The 27226-nt window shown below is 33.2% G+C and overlaps 1 protein-coding gene across 8 annotated transcripts in view; it reads left to right on the plus strand.

Annotated features, from left to right (window-relative positions):
• The first annotated feature begins 4037 nt into the window (after positions 1-4037).
• Positions 4038-27226, plus strand: part of SPAG6 (sperm associated antigen 6) — an 87519-nt gene continuing 64330 nt past the window's right edge. For 2 of the 8 annotated variants that reach the window (XM_054437064.2, XM_054437067.2), the window contains exons 1-2: positions 4038-6615; positions 6702-6797. In XM_054437064.2, the coding sequence (XP_054293039.1) occupies positions 6591-6615; positions 6702-6797 (121 nt within the window). In that variant the 5' untranslated portion in view covers positions 4038-6590. The remainder of the gene's footprint in view (positions 6616-6701; positions 6798-27226) is intronic. The other 6 variants (XM_054437069.1, XM_054437068.2, XM_054437065.2 and 3 more) reach the window with 4 other exon arrangements.

The following is a 27226-nucleotide window of genomic DNA, read 5'->3' on the forward strand; positions in this document are numbered from 1 at the left end:
GGGAAAATGTGTTTACCAGCTGTTTCTTTCTAAATATGCCTCATGACAATTTTCTTAAGACATTTTCATTGGGGTTTTCCTCAAACTGTCCCATCATTTTCTAAGGAGATGGAAGTTACTAGATTCAGTGGAACTCCCCCTCACTTTCACCAAGTGATCACTCTGCTCAAATAATTCTTATTAAAATGCTTATCAGTTTGGAGAACACTTTTTAGGAAATTAATTACAATAAAGTAAGCTTGTCATTGAATTCTGCAAGCAACCTTTAAAATAGACTTAGGAAACTGCATTTTCCTGAACTTTAATATACACAATTTATATAGCCTCTCTAAATCTAAAAAGAGACTCCAGTGCAACAAAAGTCTATTACATTATCATGGTCTGCAGTGAGTTCTGGGAATATCCTTTCCCAGAAAGAGAACTGATTCAGTTACTTGGTTTCTCTCTTAAACTTCTGCCATACATCTAAGGCATTATACATAAACCACATTTTTTTAAAATTCAATGCTTTTCTACTCAATTGGGCTACAAGAAATCTCTATTTTCATTTACCCATTGTGTGTTTTTAGTATTGCAAGACACTCTTTAAGCCAGGAATTTATTAGTAAATTGTTTCTCTTTGGGATATGACCATATATATATTGAAATTATTTGCAATATATATATTGCAATATTCAGCTTTACTTGTAAATTTCCAAGACTGTTACCCTTGACTTTTAAGTAAAATGATAAGCAATTGCATATTATTTCACCAGGGCAAAAAAAAAAAAAAAAAAAAAAAGCATTCCTTGAATAAAAAGCATTTCTTTATAATTCAATTCCTTAAGACCAGATTTGTCTTACTAATGGGAAAAGTATTAGTATTTTCTTCATATAGGTAGTTCATCTTTTATATTGTTCATATAGGAACTTTTATTTTTTCACTGTAAAAAAATTAGGTAATATTGGAGTAGGAGGTAAAGTAATCCAGCTTTAGCAATATTTAGATGTTGTCTCTGAAATGTCAAAAAGCAAGGATCCAAACTGTAGTGCAAGCATCTCCTCTGAAAGAATGAGAGATGTAGTGCCACCGGGTCCTCGAATTTAGCCTACGTTTTAGCGGAGCTCACGCTCTACTCAGATAATCTCTGGGGAAAAAACGGACAGATAGAGTGGCAAAACAGGAAACACTATTTTTTTTTTCAAAGGTTTCAGAAACCTTGAAAACCATCTCTCGGTGCTTTTGCAGTAATTTCCAGGAGTCAGAACATACAGTCCATTATTCTTCACAATAACCAATGCACAAGACATTTTGGCTTGGGACTTGATATCGCGAAATGACGTCAAAAAATTAAAAAAAAAATCGAGACTCGCACATGCGCAATGAGGTGCAGCTGCTTTTTATTTTTTTGTCTATATCAGCTATTGGCTCCTATCCCCGCCTCTGGGATCCGGCCTGCGCCGCGGGGTCCTAGGGGGCCGGCCGGTGTAAGGCGGTGCGGGATTCCGCACCCTACTCCAGCGAGAAAGAGCCTGAAGCCCCTCCCGACCTTTCCCGGCCAGGGCGCTCTTCTACGTCCCGCGCGCGGACAGCCGGGGCGAAGTAGGCCGACCGGCGCGGCCGCAGCGAGTTTTCTGGCTGCGCCAGCGCCGCGGGGCCTGGGTTCCCCGGTTCCGGTCTCCGCCGGCTCCGGGCTCGCCCCCGCGAGTTAGCCGCACCGTTTCCCCGCCCGCGGGGCAGCCGCTCCTCCTGGAGGCTCCGGCAGGGACCTCCGCCCCGGCCCCCGCGAGGCAGTGCGGCTCCAGCTGGAAGCCTGGCCCGGGAAGCAAAGCGAAAGGACAGAGGCCTCCTTCCTCGCCAGCCGCCCGCCGCGCCTTTCCCAGCTCAGGCCGGCGGCCCGCAGCGCGGAGGGAGCGAAAGAGTCGGGGCCTGCCCCCTCCACCGCCCGCACCTCGGCCGCCGCGCCCGAGTCCGCCCCAGGAGGCCCCGCGGGAGAGAACCCCCGGCCCGGCCCGGCCCGGCCCGGCCCGCTAGGCGCTTCCGCACTGGCGCCCTGGGGCCGCGCGCCCCCGCCCCTTCCTCCCGCGACACCCGCTGGGCCCCCGCCCGCGCTCCCGGCCTGCTCCCAGCTCCGCCTCCCCCGTTAGAAACTTCGCAGACACCGCGAAGCTGCTCGTTGGAGTTGGAGAAACTTGGGAAGAATGGGAAAAGCCGAGGAAGCCGGGGAGGACCACGTTCTTCCCTTGCCCTCGGTCTGACACTCCTGTCCACATTGGACGCGGCTGCCTGCCAGTGCCCGGGAGCGCGGACCCGGTGGACACCCCGCTTGGGGACCCGCCGGCGTCCGGCTTCGGCTAGAGGCGGGCGGCCAGCCGCGGTGCAATCCCCCCGGGACATGCACCTAGGGAATGCGTGGCCCGGACGCGGGCTTGGTGGGCTCTCTAGAGTCGTTTCTTATGTGGCACTTTCTGTCTTTGTCTGCTGTGTCCTGCACTGATTAAAGGGTGGAGAGGATAGTACGGACCTTCTCTGACACGAGTCCAACAACGCCAACATTTTAAAGGGGTGGGAAGTATTGAGCGGGAGGGCTGACCGGCATCTGGAGCAGGGCGCTTAGTGTTTTCCAGCTCGTGATGCAGGCTTTGGGCACAGTTTTGAATTACTTAAGAAAACGCACGCAAGTCTAAACGGAAGATATTTATATCACACTCACACATCAAGCTCCAATAATTTGTTTTTATGCATGTCACCGCCGCCTTAGAAAACGGCATGCTGCATTTCGGACTTACACATTGAAAGCCCCCGTTTTTAGTATCAATCACTTTGCACTACATGGTGCCTTTTGGGGAAGCAAAATTATTCGTGTGTGGAATCCCCCAATCACGGGTTTCTTTGGAAGTGGAAAAGATTAGTTCCATCTCTTCATCCTCCGAATTACTGGAAAGGAAGACAGGTACAGGTATATATTTAGGAATTTGGGGCCAGTTAAACCACTGTCATCTTGACATTGACCTTAACACTAAAAAGAAAAACTTTAAAATGCAGAGAGTTGACTTTAAAAGGTTTGAAAAGCCAAGAATAGGGAGTAAGTCATAAACACAAAACATGCATAGAAATTTTAATCTTCCCTTCCCGGATGGAAGTGTACAAGTGTCTTCTGCTCTGCTGACAGACTTGATGAAATAACTGTATGGTCGGCTCAGACCTAAAATCCTGACATTATTTCCCAAAAGAGGCGCGATGCACCATTTAAGATAGTCATGTTTACTTTCATCATTATAGGTAATATTTCTGTTCCACTAACTTGGTTATGGACTAAGTAAAGCCTTTATTTTTAATTCCAGTATGTAACTATGGAGTTATTTGAGTAATTTTAAATTTAGTGTTTGCAAAATGATTAATGTAGACTCATAACTTCAGTAATTACATGCAATTGCCAGTTGAATGCCTTCTTAAATGCTAACAATCATTTTGGGGAAAAAATTATTTTAGGGGAGGGAAATTTCATAGCTACATAGAACTCAGCTAATTTTTATTAAAAACAAGAAGCCTTTTGTTATTTAAATGATGTTTTAGGTATTCTCACTTCTTCGCCTACTTTACCATAAGTCCCTCATCTTTGCCCCCAAAACACTAATAACACTTAGAGCAATTACAGCCCTTGAAACAGTGGCAGACTGCAGTACATGCCCATTGAATGAATGCAGGCTGCGGTATATGCTGGTAGAATGAAGTGTAGACTTCATGTCCTGGAAGAAAGGCACATTCTTTTATTAGCAAGGTGTTTGACACACATTGATAATGAATACGTGTTAGGCTTGATGCAGAATATATATAAACACTTGATTCAACTCAATGACAGTTTGAAAATGCAGATGTTAATATCTAATTAGCATATATAAATCTTTAAATTTTAAAATGCTGCTAGGAACTGAAGAAAAAATACATGGATGTTAAAATTAGCAAAGCTTCTTTTAGGCATGTGTAGCATATATTCCCATGATAATAGGATTTTCTGAATTCTCAAAGGAGATATGCAAAGAGAAACAACAGGATTTTAAAACTGGCTTTATTTTGTTGTCATTTTCAGTCTCATTTTCATAAATAAAGGAGGAATTATTTGAAAAAGTGATTTTGAAGTTACATATTATGATTAGCTTTTTATAAAAGTAGCCAAAGGCTTCCAAACAAACCTTTCATGGAAACACTTTTTTGCAAGTTGTTGAGCTAATGGTTCATTCTCAATCAAATGTATAGTCTTATGTGCCAATTACATTGTATATCTCTAAAGTCAGCTGCTACTTTAAGAACAGTAATCTTCCTGTAATACTTTTTAAAATACCGAAGTATCCCTTTGAATTGTTTTCTTTTTCATTGCTTAACTGTTAGTTTAGAGCTGTGTATGTGATCATGGGACATTCATTTAACTTTAGAAAACAGAATAGTATTTTGTTTTAGAGTTAGTACATTGAAAAATGGGTCAGAAAATACAGATTGGTTTTGTCAGTAAAAGTAATCTGCCATATTTTATGCTTGAATTACTGATAATTTCACTTATATGCATATTATAATCACTCTGTGTTACATACATTTCTCCATTTAGTTTTTAAGATTTTTTAAGAAGGAACCTAGAATAAAGAGCAAAGATCTAGCTTCTTTAATATGTCCAATTTCAGATGTGAAGTAGGCATCCTATATTATGTTTTATCAGGAATAATACAATTTAACTTAAAGATATTGTTAATAACAGATACTCAGACTCTAATTTACATAGCTTTTGAACGTATGTTTTCAAAGAACTTAGTAGCATCCCATACTGTGTTATGTTTATAGGTTTAGACCTCTCCCCCTCTATTGAGCTCTTAACACTTTTAAAATGGAAAACAAATAGTAAAGCAATTGCTAAAAATGGCAGTTGGAGTAGCTTAAGAGTTTGAATTGTTTGTTTAAGGACTGAAACCAAATATAAAAACTTTTAGTTTTAAGGGGATTTTTTTTTCATCATTCAACAAGGAACTGAAAATTACAAGGCTTATTTGCAATCTTAATTATTTACTCAATCTGTTTCCTCCCACGTCTCTAAATGGGAACGCACAACTTTAATTTTAAAGGACATGTTCCCATAGGGAAATATAGATATCACTGTAAAACTTACGACTTTGAGTTAAGTAAAAAGATTGTGGCCATCACTGGCTTTTGAGCTGTAGAAGCAGAAGACATGTACCTGCCCTTCGGGGGTATTAGGGACCCGACTAAACACACTTATTCTTCTTTCTGATTGCCGGACCATTCCCCAAATATTTGGAGCTCCACAAAATATCAGGACTTCATCAAGAGCTCAGTTAAGGGTGAGATCTCAAAGATTATTATAGAGGACTCATTCCAAATACAGAACCAGTTAAGTTTGCATGCTCCCTTCTGTTGAAGAAGTATCAAGGGGTTTCCTGTCTTGGCACTACTTAGCAGCAGCTGCGGCTATGTATCCACTTGACATCTGGTGAAATTGTAGTTTCTGATGGAGGAACATTTAAAGTTGACAACTGTCATTGAAACAACTGGTATATAGTTTTCAAAGACAAGCTAGAAACCAGTAATAGACTAAGTACTTCAATTTTGTTAAAAGAAACTGGGTAAAGGGTTCAAGTTATATAAGATAGGAGAGTCTGGTTTTCCAGGTAAAGGTTCTGTCTCCTTTTCTGTTGGAGATGTCATTCATCAACATAACGAAGCCTAAATTTAAAAGACTAAGACAAAATGTTTACAAATCACATAAAAGTGAGGAAACAGCAAAATTAGTAGTCATTAGGAGAAAGCCAGGGAAGACAGGACATTCATCACATCCTTTCCTCATCTGCTTTCTTCACTGAGTCTCTGAGTGCTCATTAAATGCTTTCAATACAGTGTAATTAAGTGTATGAACATGGTTGTCATGCTCCTCCAGGAATCTTGAAACCAGGAATGCCAGGTATATAACAGCGGGTTACAAAAGAAAACACGGATTCTTAAATCAGTGTTTTACTGTCAGTGCAGTGTTAAATGTCAATGCAACATTTAAGTTGCATTGACATTCATGTGTTGATCGGATTGTACAATGTGATGTGTGAGATTTCTCGGGACCGTCGAAGCTCAGACAACTCCAGGGCTGCAATTTACTCGTCTGGCCGCGGCTCCCTTGGCGCGTGGGGCTCTCCCGGCGCTTGGTCCCGACCCGCGCCGCAGTCAGGACACCACGCCGATCTGGGGTCGCTTTGTAAGGAGCTCCGACCTCCAGGCAGTGCAGGGATACTCGACGGCGCGCGATGTCCCGGCGGCTCGGCGAGCCTGGCGCGCTGACAGCCCCAGCAGTCCGAGTCCTCGAGCTCGGGCGTCTTCGAGCCGCCGCCCCGCTCAGTGCGCCCGGGCACCGCGGCCGTGACGTCACGCCCGGGACTGGCCGTTGCAGCGAGACGGCCGCGTTCCGGTTCCGGTAGGTTGCCCGGGAGACGCGGGTACACAGAGAAGCGGCTCCCGTCGGAGGCCGAGTCGTCGCCACGATCGCCCCCTTGGTGGACTCGCAGGCCAAGCCTCTTCCCCGCAGAGCTCGAGGAGGGCAGACGGCGGCGGGGGCGCCATGAGTCAGAGGCAGGTGCTGCAAGGTAGGGCCGAGGCGGGCAGGTGCCCTAACTAGCTGGCGGCGAGGAGACCCGGGTGCGGTGGGCTCCACCGACTCTGTCTCCTGCAGTGTTCGAGCAATACCAGAAGGCCAGGACCCAGTTCGTGCAGATGGTGGCGGAGCTGGCGACTAGACCTCAAAACATCGAGACGCTGCAGAACGCGGGTGAGCCCGGAGCCCGAACCCGCGTCGCCCCCCGCGCACTGAGTCCCCGACGCCTCTGCCCTGCTGCCCTGCCCGTGGAGCTCTTGGGGAGCCGCAGGGTGGGGACTGGAGTTCGCAAAAGCATCCATTCTTTTCAGCGGGTCTTTGGGGGTCAGGCCGAGAGGGTGAAGCTTCCAGATGGGTGTGGGAGGTGCCCGATGTCCCTATTTCCATCTTCATTGCACACAGGCAAATGTCGGGTTGAAAGTCGAGGCCCTAGGAATTGCCTGGAAGTCGTTTTACGTGAATGGGACTCTACCCTAATGAGACCCATTTTATCCAAGTGCCATTTTGCGTGCCACCCTGCCTTTGATCACCTTCGACTTCCTCACAGCAAAGCAATTCCAGTGGTTTAGACGTGATTTCTCGTCTTGCTTTAGTGAAAGGGGAATGATATGCTTGAATCTTTTCCAAGAAATTCCAAGTAGGTAGAGACCAGACTTTGCGAAATCCTTGTGGCGCGTTCATTATACTCCTCAGTCCGGACTCTTGCAGATGTGAGAGGGGGAGAGAGGGGGAGAGAGGGGGAGAGAGAGGGAGAGAGAGGGAGAGAGATCTTCTTATCTCATAACATAAACTGATAAGAGAAAGATGGTTCTTCTTCTTCTTCTTTTTTTTTTTGGATGATTCTACCACCATCTGAACTGTAAGGTAGCATTTTATCACTACTGTGTCATGAGAAATCTTCAGTTTATAGGATGTGATCTTTAAAACTAACACATAATTAAAAAACTAACATGTTGACAGCAAGAATATTTAGGTGTAATGATTACTCTGGGTTTCTCTGAGGGGAATTACTACTGCACCTATGTGATACTTCGTTTTGTCACTAGGATTTTTGGCATTTATTCCTTGTGTGTTTTTATTGGGGGCGTGTATTTACAATAAAGTATATTTTATAATCTTCTAAACGCATTTTAGTTTGAAATAGTTGTAGATTCACAACTGTAAGGGATAATACAGAGAGATCCCGTGTACCCTTTACTCAGTTTCCCCCAATGGTAACATTTTTCAAAACTGTAGTGCAATATCACAAGGAGGACATTGACATTGATAAAAATTCATTGATCTTATTTAGGTTTCCTCCTTTTAATTGTTCGTGTGTGTGTGTGTGTGTGTGTGTGTGTGTGTTTTGTCCTATAGAATTTTATTCCGTGTGTATCCACCACCAGCACAGTCAAGATACATAACAGTTTCATCATTACAAGGATCCTCTCTGTTGCCCTCTTATAGCCACACACACCTCCTGCTATCCCTAACCCTGGACAACCACTAATCGGTTCTCCATTTCTAAAATTTTGTCATTTCAGAATTGATAATCCTTTGTTCTATAGTTGTTTTATATGGGTTAATTTTCTGTATTCTGTGTGTGTGTGTATGCACTTGTACTCCTCAAAGTACCCAGAACAATACCGGGCACACAGTATTTCATATACACAGACTAACACAGACTAAGGTGTTAGAACATGTTACATTTTAGAAGTGCATTTAAAAGTGCATTTTAAAGTGTAAACTTTTAAAGTTTTTTCTCTCAGTCCCTCACAATGGCCTTTGTGAATGGACACTTACTACTTAACAAAGATTTACTTTCTGGACAATATGAATATAGCCAAACTAAAGCTTTTAAAATGGGAAAATAATTGATATTATTTTTAAATTTTAATACTGAGATGTTAAAGTATACATAACTTTTAAGATATGGAGTATCATGTTTTAGTGAGTAGTAGCAGGTTAGCTCCTCCCATAAGAGTGCAATGTAGACTTCACAATGGAATTTAATCCAAATTGACTGTATAAGTGGCTTAGATATAAGATTCTACACTATGGTCTGGCTTAGGAAAGACGAATATGAAAAGAATATAACTTTATGTTTTGAAATTCTCTGCACTTGACTAATATCTGGGTAGCATGATAAAATGTTTCTTTTCCTGAGGAACTTACTTTTAACAAATTTCATGTTATCGAGATTCAATTCAAGCATTCCTTTAGCAATTTTAAATAGAGACATAATGAATATTTCAATGTATTTATTCTTTTGATTAAAAAATAACCTGTAAGCTTTGTTATGAAAACTTTTTTTTTTCTTTGAGACAGAGTCTTGCTCTGTTGTCAGGCTACAGTGCAGTGGCATGATCTCGGCTCACTACAACCTCCACCTCCGAGGTTCAAGCGATTCTCCTGCCTCAGCCTCCTGAGTAGCTGGGACTACATGTGTGCGCCACCATGCCCAGCTAATTTTTGTACTTTTAGTAGAGATGGGGTTCCAGCATGTTGGCCAGGTTGGTCTCGATCACTTGACCTCGTGATCCACCCGCCTTGGCCTCCCAAAGTACTGGGATTGCGCCCGGCCAGTTTTCTTTCTTAATGGTCAGTTTACTTAACCATTCAAATGATTTGTTCTTTTAAAAATTACAATTTTAAAAAAGTGCTTTAGAATGGGCCTCAGTATGTGTAAATCAATTATACATTATGGTCAAACTTTTTTTCAGTCGAATGCCTTCATTTGGTAGCTTCAGATACCCATGCATTTTACTCCTGACTTTGATATATTGTCTACATATCTAGGAAGATTTTGTTTGTTTTCTCATTTTTCCCTCCAATATGCTAAGTAAATATATATCATGGATCCCAGATAATGTAAAAAATATTTTCCATATGGGCATCATGATCAAACCAGTAATTCCCTTGTTAAGAATTTTTGAATTTATTCTATGTGAAAGGAATATTAAAGGTGAAAATTGTCAATGGAGTTTTTATTTCATTTTAAGTCTCTGATCTTTTTTATTGTTTTTTTATATACTAATAAGAGAATTTGCTTTATTAAATATGTCCAAAGTAATTGCCAAAGCAGACAAAGTATGTTGCAAGATCTTTTCTTCAGAGTTATTTGGAAAAGATTAAGTTTGATTTCTTTCTTTTTTGTTTTCAAGACAGGGTTTCACTCTGTCGCCCAGACTGGAGTGCAGTGGTGCTATCTCAGCTCAATGCAACCTCTGCCTCCCAGGCTCAAGTGATTCTCCTGCCTCAGCCTCCCGAGTAGCTGGGATTACAGGCACGTGCCACCACGCCTGGCTAATTTTTGTTTTGTTTTGTTTTGTTTTTTTTTAATAGAGAAGGGTTTTCACCATGTTGGCCAGGCTGGTCTCAAACTCCTGACCTCAAATGATCCACCCGCCTCAGCCTCCCAAAGTGCTGGGATTAAAGGCCTCAGCCACCATGCCTGGGTAGTAAGTTTGATTTCTGAACAAAATTATTACTAGAAAGAACTGTGTACAAAGCATCTATAACCTTGAGGTGTTTTTTTTTTTTCCTCACTAAGGTTTTATTCCTCTAAATTAAAAGAACTAATATGACAATTAAAAAGTTTAATGTCTGTTATAAAATTTCTTTATGTACTCTCAAATTCTATGTTTGACCCATTACCTCTTGCAGCTATTTAAAAACAAATTTTCATACTTCCTGTCTGAATATTTAGTAACACATGACTGTAATAGAGATAATACATTGTTACTTCTACCAATTGTAAAATTTCAGCAATTGGAGGTGTTTTGTTAGTTATAAAATATAAGAAACATGTTTTGTGGCTTATTGGAATACCAGGCCACTTTTAGTTCTGTTTAGGAGGTCTTTCGAAATACACTAATAGAAGCTCCAAGAAAATGACTTTTAAACTTAGCTATATAAATACACTTTTCCTGAACCAGCTATTTATATAAGTGGGGTAAAGTTTAAAATATTACTCAAAATTTTACATATTACAACCTATAGTAGAACATAGCAAATCAGTAGTTATGCACATTTTCAGAAGAGCAGGAATAAATAAGTTTGCGTAACACCTTAAATGTGCACCTGTATGAAGCTAATTTTCAGATTGAGGCAATTTAATGGGTTCAGAATTCAAGAAAATAAGTCAAATATGTGGTTGACATAAAGTAATTTTAGATTACATGTGTCTGGAGCAGGGTAAAAGCTCCAGATTAACTATCTAGTACCTCTTAATATGCTATGAGAAGGAAAAGCCCTGAGTAAGCATTTATCATGTATTTAAGACATACCTTGATATGTACATGTGCTATGATCCTCTTACAAACCTGCTGTTTCAAAGGATATTGAAACTGAAAAGAAAATTAACAAAGCAACTACAAAAAATGTAACCAATCATGCTATTTAAATTTGACTTTTTTTTTTTTGGTATAGAAGGAGTCTTAGCAGTTGTGAATATGAACGATAATTAACTCAAAACACTGACTTCTTTTTAAAAGATAGGGATAGAGAGGTTTGTTACATATGCTTAAGTGGAAAATATGCCAGGGAGCTATACACATTCTGGCTTTGTATGCACCAAACAATAAGTTCTAAAAACAAAAACTTAGTCAGAATTTTATTCTGTGTTCCAAACCACTGTTCCTACATGGACATTGATCTGTTTTGTTAGCTGAGCATTGGTACCTAGTAGAAAATAATAGAGTCAGGGTTAGGCTCTCATTGTTTCCTTAGAAAAAAAATGGACAATTAAAAAAATTTAAGCTGTAGATGAGCCTATAAGAAGGCTTACAAATAGCAAATTTCATAGGTTAAATTTTACAGATTAAAGTTTTGATATTTTCAAAAGTTTTTGAAAAGTTATTTAGGTATGCCATAATCCTACTTTACATTTGAATGAGGTTTCAGGACCTTTGCACTTCTGCCTGAAATCTTTCCCTATGCTTATTTGACTAACTAATTTCTACTCAGTCTTTATGGCTCTGTTTTGGTGTTGATTCCTCAAGGAAATCTTGCCTGAGCCCTCACAGTAAATCAAATCTCTTGATTTATGGTACCCTTGCTCCCAGTATTTTTGTTTTCCCCACTAAACCCACTAAGCCCATTATGCTATGCATAAATTCCATGCATAGCGTAATCAAAATGATTAAATAGAATGAAGGAAGAAGTAACTGAATGAGGAAGAAAAGTTTCTGGAAGTAGTAATTGTTTCACATCCACAGGTTGGATAATTGTTTTCTTCACAAAGTGAGTTAGGCCCCAAAGTGGAACTAGAACTCATTTTTAATACTGCCTCATTTTGTGGTCTTTCTACTTTAACTTGTAGGTATTAGTAAACTGTTTTATGTGATTCTAGGAATTCCTAATAAACCTTGGTTTTAACTGTTGAAACAAGTGCTGTCTTTAGGTATTTGAGTATCAATGGCTGTCCAATAACTGGAAAATTTGGTGGCTTTGGAGGTCTCTTTGAGGACTACCGTGGACTTTGAGTGGAGGCCAGATGCACAGGGCTGACTTTAATTGATAAATTCCTCCAGGTTTGAGGTAGTGGGAGTAGTATTTAGTGTTTAAGCTGGCCTCAGAACTCTAGAGGGCCTTTAGGCTTCCTTGGGCTTCTAATTAGAATCTTAATCAAACCAGGAGCTCTTTAAACGCAAGTAGAGGAAAGTTTGTAATCCACTGGAAGTTGGGAACTGAGGTAGTCCTGCAGAGACTACCTTGGACTGAGACCCTGTCTGCATGAAGTGCAGGCTAGAGGAGAATTTTTCAGAGCCCTGGGCTGTCAGCTGTCTGTGACTTACTGACTGCTCTCCTGGGCTTTTGAAAACACCCAGGGGTAGAATACAGTGAAGTGGGAGGCACTTGGTGTTTGTTGATTGATTGATGTGAGTATATACTTAATATTTGTTGCTTTTTAATCATGCTTTGTGTGAAGTACTTTTTGTTCATGGGGGCAGAACTTTGGGATTTCTATTGAGTGGTCGTACTGGCCTTAGGAGAAATTCAGGGCTACATCTTGAGAAAAAATTTGGCCTTGTCTTGTAGTGCGTGGAATGGCCTGTGTGAATACAAGTCAGGCCTCCCTAATTTTCAAAGTGAAATCTTGATTTTCCCATATACTCCATGCTTTCTTTCATAAGGATGGCTCAATTTAAAATTTATTGTTTATTTAGTTTCTGTTAAAAGTCTTGCTGTGGCTGGGCGCGGTGGCTCGCGCTTGTAATCCCAGCACTTTGGGAGGCCGAGGTGGGTGAATCACGAGGTCAGGAGATCGAGACCACGGTGAAACCCCGTCTCTACTAAAAATACAAAAAATTAGTCGGGCGTGGTGGCGGGTGCCTGCAGTCCCAGCTACTCGGAGAGGCTGAGGCAGGAGAATGGCGTGAATTTGGGAGGCGGAGCTTGCAATGAGCCGAGATCGCGCCACTGCGCTCCAGCCTGGGCGACAGAGTTAGACTCCGTCTCAAAAAAAAAAAAAAAAAAGTCATGCTGAAAACAAGTGATATTTGTGTGTGCGTGTATGTGTGTGTGTGTGTCTAAATGAAATGATCTCTATTCACTTTTCTAAATATTCTGTGTTCTATACCTGTGTCAAGTTAGAATCACTATTAAAGTATATTCATAGGCTAGATTATATTAGTTTCCCATATAAATGTCTTTGTAGACTTAGTTTAATAATATATCACCCTTTTTTAAAAAAAATTGAGGGATTATTTTAAAAAATAGATGCTTAGATTTTCCAGTAGCTGCTATAAATCTGTGAAGACATTTTCTGTCTTGTTAAATTCTTAATATGAAGATAAACTTGCATATTCAACAAATATTTATTTGTTTATTTATTTGAGGCGGAGTTTCACTCTTGTTGCCCAGGCTGGTGTGCAGTGGTGCGATCTCTGCTCACTGCAACCTCCACCTCCCGGGTTCAAGTGATTCTCCTGCCTCAGCCTTCCTAGTAGCTGGGATTACTGGCATGTGCCACCACACCACGCCCAACTAATTTTTGTATTTTTAGTAGAGACGAGGTTTCACCAGGCTGGTCTTGAACTCCTGACCTCAGGTGATCCACCTGCCTCGGCCTCCCAAAGTGCTGGGATTACAGGCATGAGCCACCACGCCCAGCAATGAAATATTTATTAAGTATTACATGGTATAGGTATAATATGTAATATATAGGTGCTAGATATGAAATTTCAGGAAAAAAAAATTCCTGCTTATTTTTATTTCAGAAAGTGTTTTCCTTTTTTACTTTTGCTGCCAGGAAACTCAGTGCTCTGTTCAGAACTCAGTTGCAGCAGCTATCTTTAACCTACATTTCTGATAAAATATCAGTTCTCCTCCCCACTACATAGGGGAGGTGGGACTGTATACATACCTTTGTATACGTATATTAATATTTTGGAGTAAACTATTTCAAATATTTTAGAGTAGTGAAGTGTGAATAAAATAAAACATTAATTCTATCTAAAGATAGATTTTCAAACTGATTGCCTTCCATACATTTTCTCTTCACATGTTACCCATGAAAACTCTTGGAGCAGATAATCCTGTTAGTACTGTCCTGTTTATTCCCTGTGCTGCCCCATTCCTGATTGCAGTCTTCTGCAAACAGATGGATGTAATTAGGTATTTCCTGTAAAAGAGAAAACACATTAGTAAGAGAAGACAGGACTAATTCAACATTGGCAGCTCTCTAAAAAGACTTCCAAATTAAAATAGAGTTTTGTCTATATGGTATGGGGTGATTTTAGGTGAGGAAATAGTTTGAATGACCCCCTTGAGTTCCTTAAAGCTTTGTGAATTTGTGTTAAAGTGCTATGCACGTACCTGACTTCTTGTACCTAAAAAGAAGACAACTGTGAACACAATATTACCCATTTTGCTTTTATTTTAACTAAAATTTACCTGAAGAGAGAAAATTGCACGTTAATTTTCACAGCTGGTTTATTCATTATCCTATTAACATTTATTGAGTGTCCAAGTATCAGATGGATGTTTAGATGCTGACCATGCAAAAATTGGAGGCATAGTCCCTGTGCTTAAGTGGCTTATTTGCTAATGGAAAGACATATAAATAAATTATTGTTTATTTGAAGGGCACCTTGCTCAAGATTTGGGAATGAGGGATATCGTTCAAGGGAGACACCTAGGAGGAGGTATATAATCACACAGATACTGTGCTGAATTTCCTAGGAGTTAGCCAGATAAAATGGCATTCAGGTAGAGGGAACGTTATGTGTAAAGGCACAAAGACAAGAGAAAAGGTGGTACCCATGGAAAAGGCCAATGTTTAGTTATGACTAGAGCTCAGGGTAATAGGGCAAGGAGAGGAGAGTCAGTCATGGTTGGAGAAGAAACAAGTCTAATTATGAAGGGCCTCATATGACGTTTAGATTTCTCCTGAAATTGATGGAAAGCCATTGAAGCGTTTTAATTGGAAGAATCATGGGATCCATTTTGTGTTTTAGAAAGGCAATTTTAACAGTCTTTTGGAGAGTAGATAGGAGGGGATTAAATCAGGATCAGGAGACTGGGTGCTCATTTTTGCTATAGCAGTCATGTTGGATAAGAAATGTTAAAGGGGTAACATCTGCAGAACTCGGTGACTTAGGAGTAGGGGTCGGGGCAGGTAAGGTGAGAGATGACTTCAAGATGCCTCCTGGACTTCTGGTTGCTTGGACACATTAGCACCATTCACCTGTAGAGAAAGGATGCAAAGAGCAGAGAGAAATGGTGATTTTACTCCTCAGTGGTTGAAGCGTGTCTGAGATATCCATGCGTCAGTGACTATGGTGATGTAGAGTGCTAGGGCTCAGGAGAGAGATAGCTGGAAAGAAAGATTTGGATATGTGGAACTAACATGTTAATTTGAAAACTATATTAAAAGCCCATTTTATATTTCGTCATGTAATTGTAAATATGTTAAGTTCCAATCATTTTATCTAGAGTATAATGCAAATCCAACTTCGCATAGCTTTTATGTTCTACATTCTCACTCAGTTGAGAATCTCATAGACAGACGGTGGTGGCTGGGACCTAATCAAGAGACAGCCTGGCTAGGCACAGTGGCTCACGCCTGTAATCCCAGCATTTTGGGAGGCTGAGGCGGGTGGATCACCTGAAGTTAGGAGTTTGAGACCAGCCTGCCAACATGGTAAACCCCATCTCTACTAAAAATACAAAAATTAGCCAGGTGTGGTGGCAGGCGCCTGTAATCCCAGCTACTCGGGAGGCTGAGGCACCCGGGAAGCGGAGGTTGCAGTGAGTTGAGATCGCGCCACTGCACTCCAGCCTGGGCGACAGAGCGAGACTCCGTCTCAAAAAAAAAAGAGTCAGACAGTTGCACTGGAAAAATGAATTAAATTTTGGTTTCATACAGTAACAATGGAAGACAGTTATGATTAATGCTAATGGCAGAAATAATGTGAATTCAACAGACTATATACCCTTTGGTATACATTCCAAACCTGGCACATAGGCCAGTTTTTCTTGGCAAATGGACTGTGATAGTAGGGAGGAGAAACGAGAGAGCATAGACTCGAGCTATGAAGAGCATCTACCTCATTGGATTGTAATGAGGGTTACATGGGTTACTATTTGTAAATTTCTTAGAGAGGTACCTGGCACATGGGAAATGCTATATAGGTGTTTGCCAAATAAGTGAATGAATTGATGATGTGCTGGTCCCCATCCCATCTTCCTCTCAGCCCTTCCCACTAAAAAATGATATATCAGATATGGTAGTCCTTTACTCACAAACAACTGAATCAACACTGAATCACCAAACAAAACTTGGAAGATACTATAGCTAATGAGAATAAATTTCAAAGGAGAAAACAGATTATTCTTGCTCATAATACTTTCTTGAATTATTTACTATTACAATTGAATTCTATGTAAAAAAGCCATACTTTTTGTGATTCATTCTGACACTTTAGATAAATTACAAGACTTTTTGTGTGTTATAAGGGATAACACCCTAAATCACAACTGACTTTATGTCTGAAAAAGTATTTCAAGAAAACAAGGCAAACAGATATGTGATACCAAAATTTGTGATTTCTTAATCAAATGCAGGAACAATGGCCAGAGGTATGTAATCAATAAAGGCTGGGAGAAACCAAATCAAGGCCTGAAAATTCTTATCTAAAAAAAGGCAGGGGAGGAACACAAATAATTTTAAATAAAAAATGACCAGTGAAGGAAATGAGAACATGTTATACAATTCATCAGTGTTGTGAAACTTGGTTCAGTAAAAATCGTCATTTAAATATCATCATTTGTTATAGAAATATTTAAAAATCTATTAGAGTAAGGATGATAAGTATAATTAGACTTAAACTATAACAGGAGAATATGTAATGGTTGTAGTAGTAAAATCAAAGTGGGTGATAGTTTCTAGGTCCAATAGCACAAGCGTTGGGCTAGCTGTATATTGAGAACAAATTACAAATTACCTATGCTAGGTCACTTGAAGAATAGAAAAGAAGTTTAAAACATAAGCTCTGGCCTAGAGAGGTTTATTATTTTACTGAGTATATAAGACATTTATTCACACAAACTAGAGAACGATATAACATGCTGTGTCAAGGATGGCTGCTGTGCTGTGCTTTGTACAACTTCAGGGGTGCCATTTATATCAATCTATGTGAACGGCATTCCTTCGATTTGTGCAGTGCACATCCTGCACAGCTATACATGGTGGACCTGGAATTATTCAAAGTTTCATTTTTATTAATTTCCCTGAGAGTAAGTGGGGCAAACAGTAAAGCTCCCCAGTGACTTTCCATTCCCCTTAAAATAAAATGAGAAAATCTTAGTTTGGCCTACAGCCAAATTTGATCTGACCCCAAGTAAACTTCTTAGCTTTATCTCTTGCTACCTCACTCCTCTCATTTTATGTTTCAAGCCAGTATGAATTTATTGAGGCTTCTTCAACAGTGGGCAACAACTATACATCCTTTGACCAAACCAGAAACTTGGAAATATCACTGATTCCTTTCCAATAATCAGTTTGTCTCCTTAGACCTTTCACTTTCACCTTTCCTTTTGCCATTACCATTCTCCAGGCTATCTTCATATCTGGCTCGGTAACTATGATAGTTTCCTAAGTGGTCTTCCCTGCCTCTCATCTTGTCCCTTGTCATCCTTTTTCCCCACTGTAATCAGAGTGATCCTTCTTTATAAACTGTGATTTTGATCCTGTCACTGCACTGACATCAAGGTTCAGATAAAGTTCAAAATGCTTAAAATAGTTTATTGGATACTTCAGGACTTCTGTCTCTATTTATCTCTTAGCCTTCTTTCTCCACCTTCCTGTCTCCCTTCTTGCACTATAGTCACACTACATTCTCAGTTTTGTCAACATATCAAACTCTTTTTGCTCTTTGTTTATACCATTCCTTCTGGGTGCAATACTCTTCGATCCTTTCTCTCTCCATCCCCTCCAATTTTTCAGCAGGCAGGCAAAGTCTGCCTGAGAGCCTTCAGATCTTAACTTCAGTGTCACTTTCCCCTGTGTTGCTTCCCCATGTCCCTCCAAGCCTGGGTTAGATGCTCTGTTGTATGTTTGCAGAGCTCTCTCTACTTCTCCTGTAGTGGCATACATCATAGTATGTTGGGATTATCTGTCACAACCCCTTTAGAAGTTCCTAGAGGTCAAGGACAATTGTGTTTTTAATACTGTGTATATTCTTGATAGATATATCTTGAATGAATTACTCAGTCAAGAGTAATTCAAAAATGTATGGTAAAAAAAAAAAGCCTCTAACTATGGGGCCATTGAACCTTTAATAGTTCTTCATTACAATGGATGGTATTAATTAATGAGTCATTCACTAATAAAAAAATTACGTGGATGAAAATATAGTAAATTTAGGGAACTGATTTCTTTAGCATTTTTATTTATCAAGCACTTGATGGTGTTTATTTTGTTCTAATCTTCCTAGCACTTTAGAAATTTTATCTAATTCTCACAATAACTTTGTGAGTAGTCCTAGAATTTGAGGGAACTGAGGCACAGAGATGTTAAGTAGTCTTGCCAAGGCCCCTCAGCTAGGAAGTGGCAGAGTCCAGATTTGAACCCAATTAGTTTTCCTCTAGATTCATGCTTTTAACCACCTTACTCTGTTGCCTCTCAACATGGACAGTCATGTAACCTTCCTTCTATTTGTAAAGCATGAAGTTTCTATTATATTATTTCTTATTGGACCCCAGAAAGAATGCCTGAGTCAGATGGTAATATTGACAGTGAAAGGTGAATCCTTTACTGTGTAATTGGTTAATTTTGTGCAAAAATCGCTTCTTGTAAAACTTGAATGAACTATAGTAGCAGTTTCATAGTAAGTGGTTACATAGAATGTAACTTTAGATTAAAATTAAGCATATTGTTGGAATTTGAATTTTAAAGCTTTGTAAAATTTATGGTAACAAATATCTAACATATTTTATAAATTTATGATTTTTTTTTGAGATGGAGTCTCATTCACTCTGTCACCTAGGCTGGAGTGCAGTGGCACCATCCTTGCCCACTGCAGCCTCCACCTCTCCGGTTCAAGTGATTCTCCTGCCTCAGCCTCCCAAAGTGCTGGGATTAAAGGTATGAGTCACAGCACCCAGCTGGGTATGGAGTTTCTGTTAGGGATAATGAAAAAGTTCTGGACATGGATAGTGGTGAAGGTTGCAGAACACTGTAAATGCACTCAATGCCACTTAATTGTACACTTAAAATGGTTTAATTGATAAATTTTGTTGTGTATATTTTGCCACAATAAAAAAAAATTTTAAAAGCAGGTTAGAGGTAACTAAGGCAACAAGATAACTTTACTGTGACATAAGTGGACTTAAGGCCCAGTTTGCAGAAACTGTTTTATTTTTCATTTAACTTTTATTTTGAGTTCAGGGGTACATGTGCAGGTTTGTTACATAGGTAAACTTGTTGTGAGGGGGATACTTGTTTTTAAAGGAACAAAGTTGCAATGTTAAATGTCTTTGTAAGACAGCAGACTGAGGTAATATGTATATAAATTATATGCTTTAATATAAGAATGAATGAGGTGTTTTTTGTCATTGGAAAAACTTGACATTTTCTTCCCGATGATTTCTATATGTCACTGGCATGCAAAATAAAATAATTTGGCCTGCATTGTGTTATAACAAATTAAATGAAAGAGTTGTGATTGTTCTGAGGCTATTCTATAATCTCCTTCACTAGACTATTAGTTTCTTGACAGTAGGTGTCAGGAAACTTTAAGTCATGTATGTATTCCTATTGCTTGCTATGTGGTTAACCCTGATATCTTTTTTGAATGAATGACTGTGGACAGGATCAGTGTGGCTATTTTTTTTTTTTTTTTGATTTTTGAGTGGCTTCTTGTTTTTGTTTGTTTTTTTTTCATAACTGGATTGCAATATGGGAATTAAAAGCAGTGTTTTCAGGCCAGGTACAGTGGCTCACACCTGTAATCCCAATACTTTGGGAGCCCAGGAGTTCAAGACCAGCCTGGCCAACAAGGCAAAACCATGTCTCAAAAAAAAAAAAGGTAGTGTTTTCAGTATAGCACTAGAATAAGAAAGATAGGCAAGGAACTCAAAGCTATAAATTATGTGTATGGGAGCATTGTATAGATTTATCTTAAAGTTAAATTTCAAAAATATTTTCACACAATTTAATCATTTTTATAGAGCAGACAGTTGTTTTATGGATAATTGAGTTTAATATGTGAATTGTTATTTTTAGTATTGGATATAATATTACATAGTATATGTTGCGTCCTTCAAGTGAGCCCCAGTGATGTCATTGGCTCCTTACTAGAGGCCTTGTTTATCAGATATTGTGGCAACTATTCAGACTGCTTTAATTTGTGAACTCTAAATTTCTATGCATTCACTCACCATGGATCTCTGGATACCTAATGGACAGGCAGGTAAGAAAAATTTCTTTTTATTTCCTTCTTTCCTTCCTTCCTTCTTTCCTTCCTTCCTTCCATTGTCATTATTTTTATGCAGTTTCCTTGCATATTTATCTGTATTTTTAAGAGAAACTTGTAGTTAGAATAACAAAGTCTCCATGTTTAATATGTGTAAGAGGTAAAAACATGTCTCTTTAGAGGAAGAGAAGCACATGGGGACTGATAATTATGAAGCACTAAGAGGCAATTTAAGGACTAGAAATTTGGGGTACTATTTTTGAGAATTTATTTTCTTTTCCAATAAGGTTATTCCAGCAGATATTTCAAATGGACACTTTAGCTTTTATTTATATAAATTTGTAGATTTGAAAATTTTTCAAAATTCTCTTTGTGCTACTGTCTAAACTAAACAATATAGGAAAATTATAATAGAGCAGAAACGTCACATATAAGCCTAACTTTGACATTGGCTATAGAAATAGAAGGAAGAGAATTATGAGTCATTTTATTGGCCTTATATTAATATTCAATGAGCCAGATGCAATAGAAACATGGAGAAAATATATAAAAAAGAGAATTCCAGCCAGATGTGGTGGCTCACGCCTGTAATCCCAGCACTTTGGGAGGCCAAGGTGGGTAAATCACTTGAGCTCAAGAGTTTGAGACCAGCTTGGCCAACATGGGGAAACCTCGTCTCTACTAAAAATACAAAAATTGGCCGGGCATGGTGGTGCATGCTTGTAATCTCAGCTACTTAAAAGGCTGAGGCAGAAGAATCGCTGGAACCTGGAAGGCAGAGATTGCAGTGAGCCAAGATGGTGCCAGCCTGGCTGACAGAGTAAGTGAGACTCTGTCTCAAAAGAAAAAAAAATTCCCTTGGGTATATGGAATAGTTAATAACTTTTTGAATGGGCAAAATATTTTACTTCTAAACTGTAAACTAAAATTTTTTAAAATCAGGAGATTTGTGGTAGATTAAATACTATAATAAACACTTATAATTAAATATTAGAATGCCAGGTAAATTAATTCATTCTTAAATCCTTAATATGTGTTCAAAGCTCTTTAGATTTAATTCAAAATATAATTCAATATGAAAAATTTCAAAAGATGATAAACCACTGCCTTTACATAATATATCAAGTGGGCACATAAATATATATATATTTATTTCATATATTTATTTTATGTAAAATAAATATATATATTTATTTTATGTAAATATATAAAAATATATACATTTAGTTTATATAAATATATAAAAATATATTTATAATATTTTTATGTAAAATTAAATATATATAAAAATAAATATGTAAATATATATTTATTTCATATAAATATATAAATATATATTTATTTTATATAAATATGTAAATATATATTTATTTTATATATTCTACATAAATATATAAATATATATTCATTTTATATATTTCTTCTATAAAAATATATAAATATATATTTATTTTATATATTTATTCTATATATTTACTGTATATAAATATATAAATATATATTTATTTTATATATTTATTGTACATAAACATCTAAATATATATTTATTTTATATATTTATTGTATATAAATATATAAACATATATTTATTTTATATATTTATTGTATATAAATATATAAATATATATTTATTTTATATATTTATTGTATATAAATACATGAATATATATATTTATATATTTATTGTAGATATAAATATATATATTTATTGTATATAAATATATATATTTATTGCATATAAATATATATATTTATTGCATATAAATATATATATTTATTGCATATAAATATATATTTATTGTATATAAATATATATATTTATTGTATATAAATATATATATTTGTTGTATATAAATATATATATTTGTTGTATATAAATATATATATTTGTTGTATGTAAATATATATATTTGTTGTATATGAATATATGAATATATATATTTGTTGTATATGAATATATGAATATATATATTTGTTCTATATGAATATATGAATATATATATTGTTCTATATGAATATATGAATATATATATTTGTTCTATATGAATATATGAATATATATATTTGTTCTATATGAATATATGAATATATATATTTGTTCTATATGAATATATAAATATCTATTTATTTTACATATTTTATGTAAATATATATTTATTTTATATAAATATATATTTTATATAAATATATTTATATTATATATTTATTTTATATAAATACATACATTTTATATATTTATTTTATACAAATACATACATTTTATATATTTATTTTATACAAATGCATACATTTTATATATTTATTTTATACAAATACATTTTATATATTTATTTTATACAAATACATACATTTTATATATTTATTTTATACAAATACATACATTTTCTATATTTATTTTATATACATACATTTTATATATTTATTTTATATAAAAACATACATTTTATATATTTATTTTATATAAATACATACATTTTATATAAATACATATATTTTATATATTTATTTTATATAAATACATACATTTTATATATTTATTTTGTGGAAATACATACAGTTTGTATATTTATTTTGTAGAAATACATGTACATTGTATATTTATTTTGTAGAAATACATGTACTTTATATATTGTTTAATATAAATATATATTTTATATATTTATTTTATATAAATATATATTTTATATATTTATTTTATATAATATATATATTTATTTTATATATTTATTTTATGTAAATATGTAAAAATATATGTTTTATATAAATATGTAAATATATATTTATTTTATGTAAATATGTAAGTATATATTTATTTTCTATAAATATGTAAGTATATATTTATTTCATATAAATATGTAGGTATATATTTATTTCATATAAATATGTAGGTATATATTTATTTCATATAAATATGTAGGTATATATTTATTTCATATAAATATGTAAGTATATATTTGTTTCATATAAATAGATAAGTATATATTTATTTCATATAGATAAGTATATATTTATTTCATATAAATATATACGTATATATTTATTTCATATAAGTATAAAGTATATATTTATTTTATGTAAATATATAAGTATATAGTTATTTTATATAATATATAAGTATATATTTATTTTATGTAAATATATAAGTATATATTTATTTTATATAATATATAAGTGTATATTTATTTTATGTAAATATATAAGTATACATTTATTTTGTGTAAATATATAAGTATATATTTATTTTATATAAATATATAATATATATTTATTTTATATGAATATATAATATATATTTATTTTATATGAATATATAATATATATTTATTTTATATGAATATATAATATATATTTATTTTATATGAATATATAATATATATTTATTTTATATGAATATATAATATATATTTATTTTATATGAATATATAATATATATTTATTTTATATGAATATATAATATATATTTATTTTATATGAATATATAATATATATTTATTTTATATGAATATATAATATATATTTATTTTATATAAATATATAATATATATTTATTTTATATAAATATATAATATATATTTATTTTATATAAATATATAATATATATTTATTTTATATAAATATATAATATATATTTATTTTATATAAATATATAATATATATTTATTTTATATAAATATATAATATATATTTATTTTATATAAATATATAATATATATTTATTTTATATAAATATATAGTATATATATATAAACATATATATTATATATATTTATTTTCTATAAATATATATATTATATATTTATTTTCTATAAACATATATATTTATATATTTATTTTCTATAAACATATTTTTTATATATTTATTTTCTATAAACATATATATTTATATATTTATTTTCTATAAACGTATATATTTATATATTTATTTTCTATAAACGTATATATTATATATTTATTTTCTATAAGTATATATTTCATACATTTATTTTCTATAAACATATATTTCATACATTTATTTTCCATAAACATATATATTTCATACATTTATTTTCCATAAACATATATATTTCATACATTTATTTTCCATAAACATATATATTTCATACATTTATTTTCCATAAACATATATATTTCATATATTTATTGTCTATAAACGTATATATTATATATTTATTGTCTATAAACATATATATTTTATATATTTATTGTCTATAAACATATGTATTTTATATATTTTCTATATATATTTTATATATTTATTTTATATAATGTATATTTTATATATTTATTTTATATAATATATATTTTATATAGTTATTTTATATAATATATATTTTATATCGTTATTTTATATTATATATTTTATATATTTATTTCATATAATATATATTTTATATATTTATTTCATATAATATATATTTATTTTATATATTTATTTTATGTAAATATATAAATATATATTTTATATATTTATTTTATGTAAATATATATTTATTTTATGTTAATATATATTTATTTCATACAAATATATATATTTATTTTATACAAATATATGAATTTTTTTATACAAATATATATTTATTATATTTTTTTATATAAATATATATTTATTATATGTATTCATTTTATATAAATATATATATTTATTATATGTATTTATTTTATATAAATATATATTGATTATATGTGTTTATTTTATATAAATATATATATTGATTATATGTGTTTATTTTATATAAACATATATATTTATTATATGTGTTTATTTTATATAAATATATATATTTATTATATGTGTTTATTTTATATAAATATATATATTTATTATATGTGTTTATTTTATATAAATATATATATTTATTATATGTATTCATTTTATATAAATATATATTTATTATATATAAATATATATTTATTATATATATTTCATATAAATTTATATAAATATTTATTTCATATAAATTTATATAAATATTTATTGCATGTAAATTTATATAAATATTTCATAGAAATATATATAAATATGTATACTTGTTTCATATACACATATGTAATTATGCATATTTGTTTCATATAAACATGTAAATATGTATATTTGTTTCATATAAATCTGTAAATATGTGTATTTGTTTCATATAAATACATAAGTATGTATATTTAGTTTATATAATTATATATAAATATGTATATTTAGTTTATATAAATATGTACATTTAGTTTATATAAATATATAAATGTGTATATTTAGTTCATATAAATATATATAAATGTGTATATTTAGTTTATATAAATATATAAACGTGTATATTTAGTTTATATAAATATATATAAATGTGTATATTTAGTTTATATAAATATATAAACGTGTATATTTAGTTTATATAAATATATAAATGTGTATATTTAGTTTATATAAATATATATAAATGTGTATATTTAGTTTATATAAATATGTATAAATGTGTATATTTAGTTTATATAAATATGTATAAATGTGTGTATTTATTTTATATAAATATATAAATATGTGTATTTATTTTATATAAATATATAAAAATAGGTATATTTATTTTATGTAAATATATAAAAATAGGTATATTTATTTTATGTAAATATATAAAAATAGGTATATTTATTTTATGTAAATATATAAAAATAGGCATATTTCTTTTATATAAATATATACAAATAGGCATATTTGTTTTATATAAATATGTATAAATAGGCATTTTTTATATAAATAGGCATATTTATTTTATATAAATATCTATAAATAGGTATATTTATTTTATATAAATATCTATAAATAGGTATATTTATTTTTTATAAATATCTATAAATAGGTATATTTATTTTATATAAATATCTATACAATGTGTATTTATTGTATATAAATATGTATACAATGTATATTTATTGTATATAAATATCTGTACAATGTGTATTTATTGTATATAAATATCTCTACAATGTATATAAATATCTATACAATGTATACTGATTTTATATAAATATCTATACAATGTATATTTATTGTATATAAATCTCTATACAATGTATATAAATATCTATACAATGTGTATTGATTTTATATAAATATCCATACAATGTATAGTTATTTTATATAAATATCTATACAATGTATAGTTATTTTATATAAATATCTATACAATGTATAGATATTTATATAAATATCTATACAATGTATATTTATTTTATGTAAATATCTATAAATGTATATTTATTTTATGTTAATATCTATAAAATGTATATTTATTTTATGTTAATATCTATAAAATGTATATTTATTTTATGTTAATATCTATAAAATGCATATTTATTTCATGTTAATATATAAAATGCATCTTTATTTCATATAAATATATAAAATGCATCTTTATTTCATATAAATGTATATAAAATGCATCTTTATTTCATATAAATGTATATAAAATGCATCTTTATTTCATATAAATGTATATGAAATGCTTCTTTATTTCATATAAATGTATATGAAATGCTTCTTTATTTCATATAAATGTATATGAAATGCATATTTATTTCATATAAATGTATATGAAATGCATCTTTATTTCATATACATGTATATGAAATGCATCTTTATTTCATATACATGTATATGAAATGCATCTTTATTTCATATACATGTATATGAAATGCATATTTATTTCATATACATGTATA

The sequence above is a fragment of the Pongo pygmaeus genome, chromosome 8 (assembly GCF_028885625.2).
Source record: "Pongo pygmaeus isolate AG05252 chromosome 8, NHGRI_mPonPyg2-v2.0_pri, whole genome shotgun sequence".
Taxonomy (NCBI): domain Eukaryota; kingdom Metazoa; phylum Chordata; class Mammalia; order Primates; family Hominidae; genus Pongo; species Pongo pygmaeus.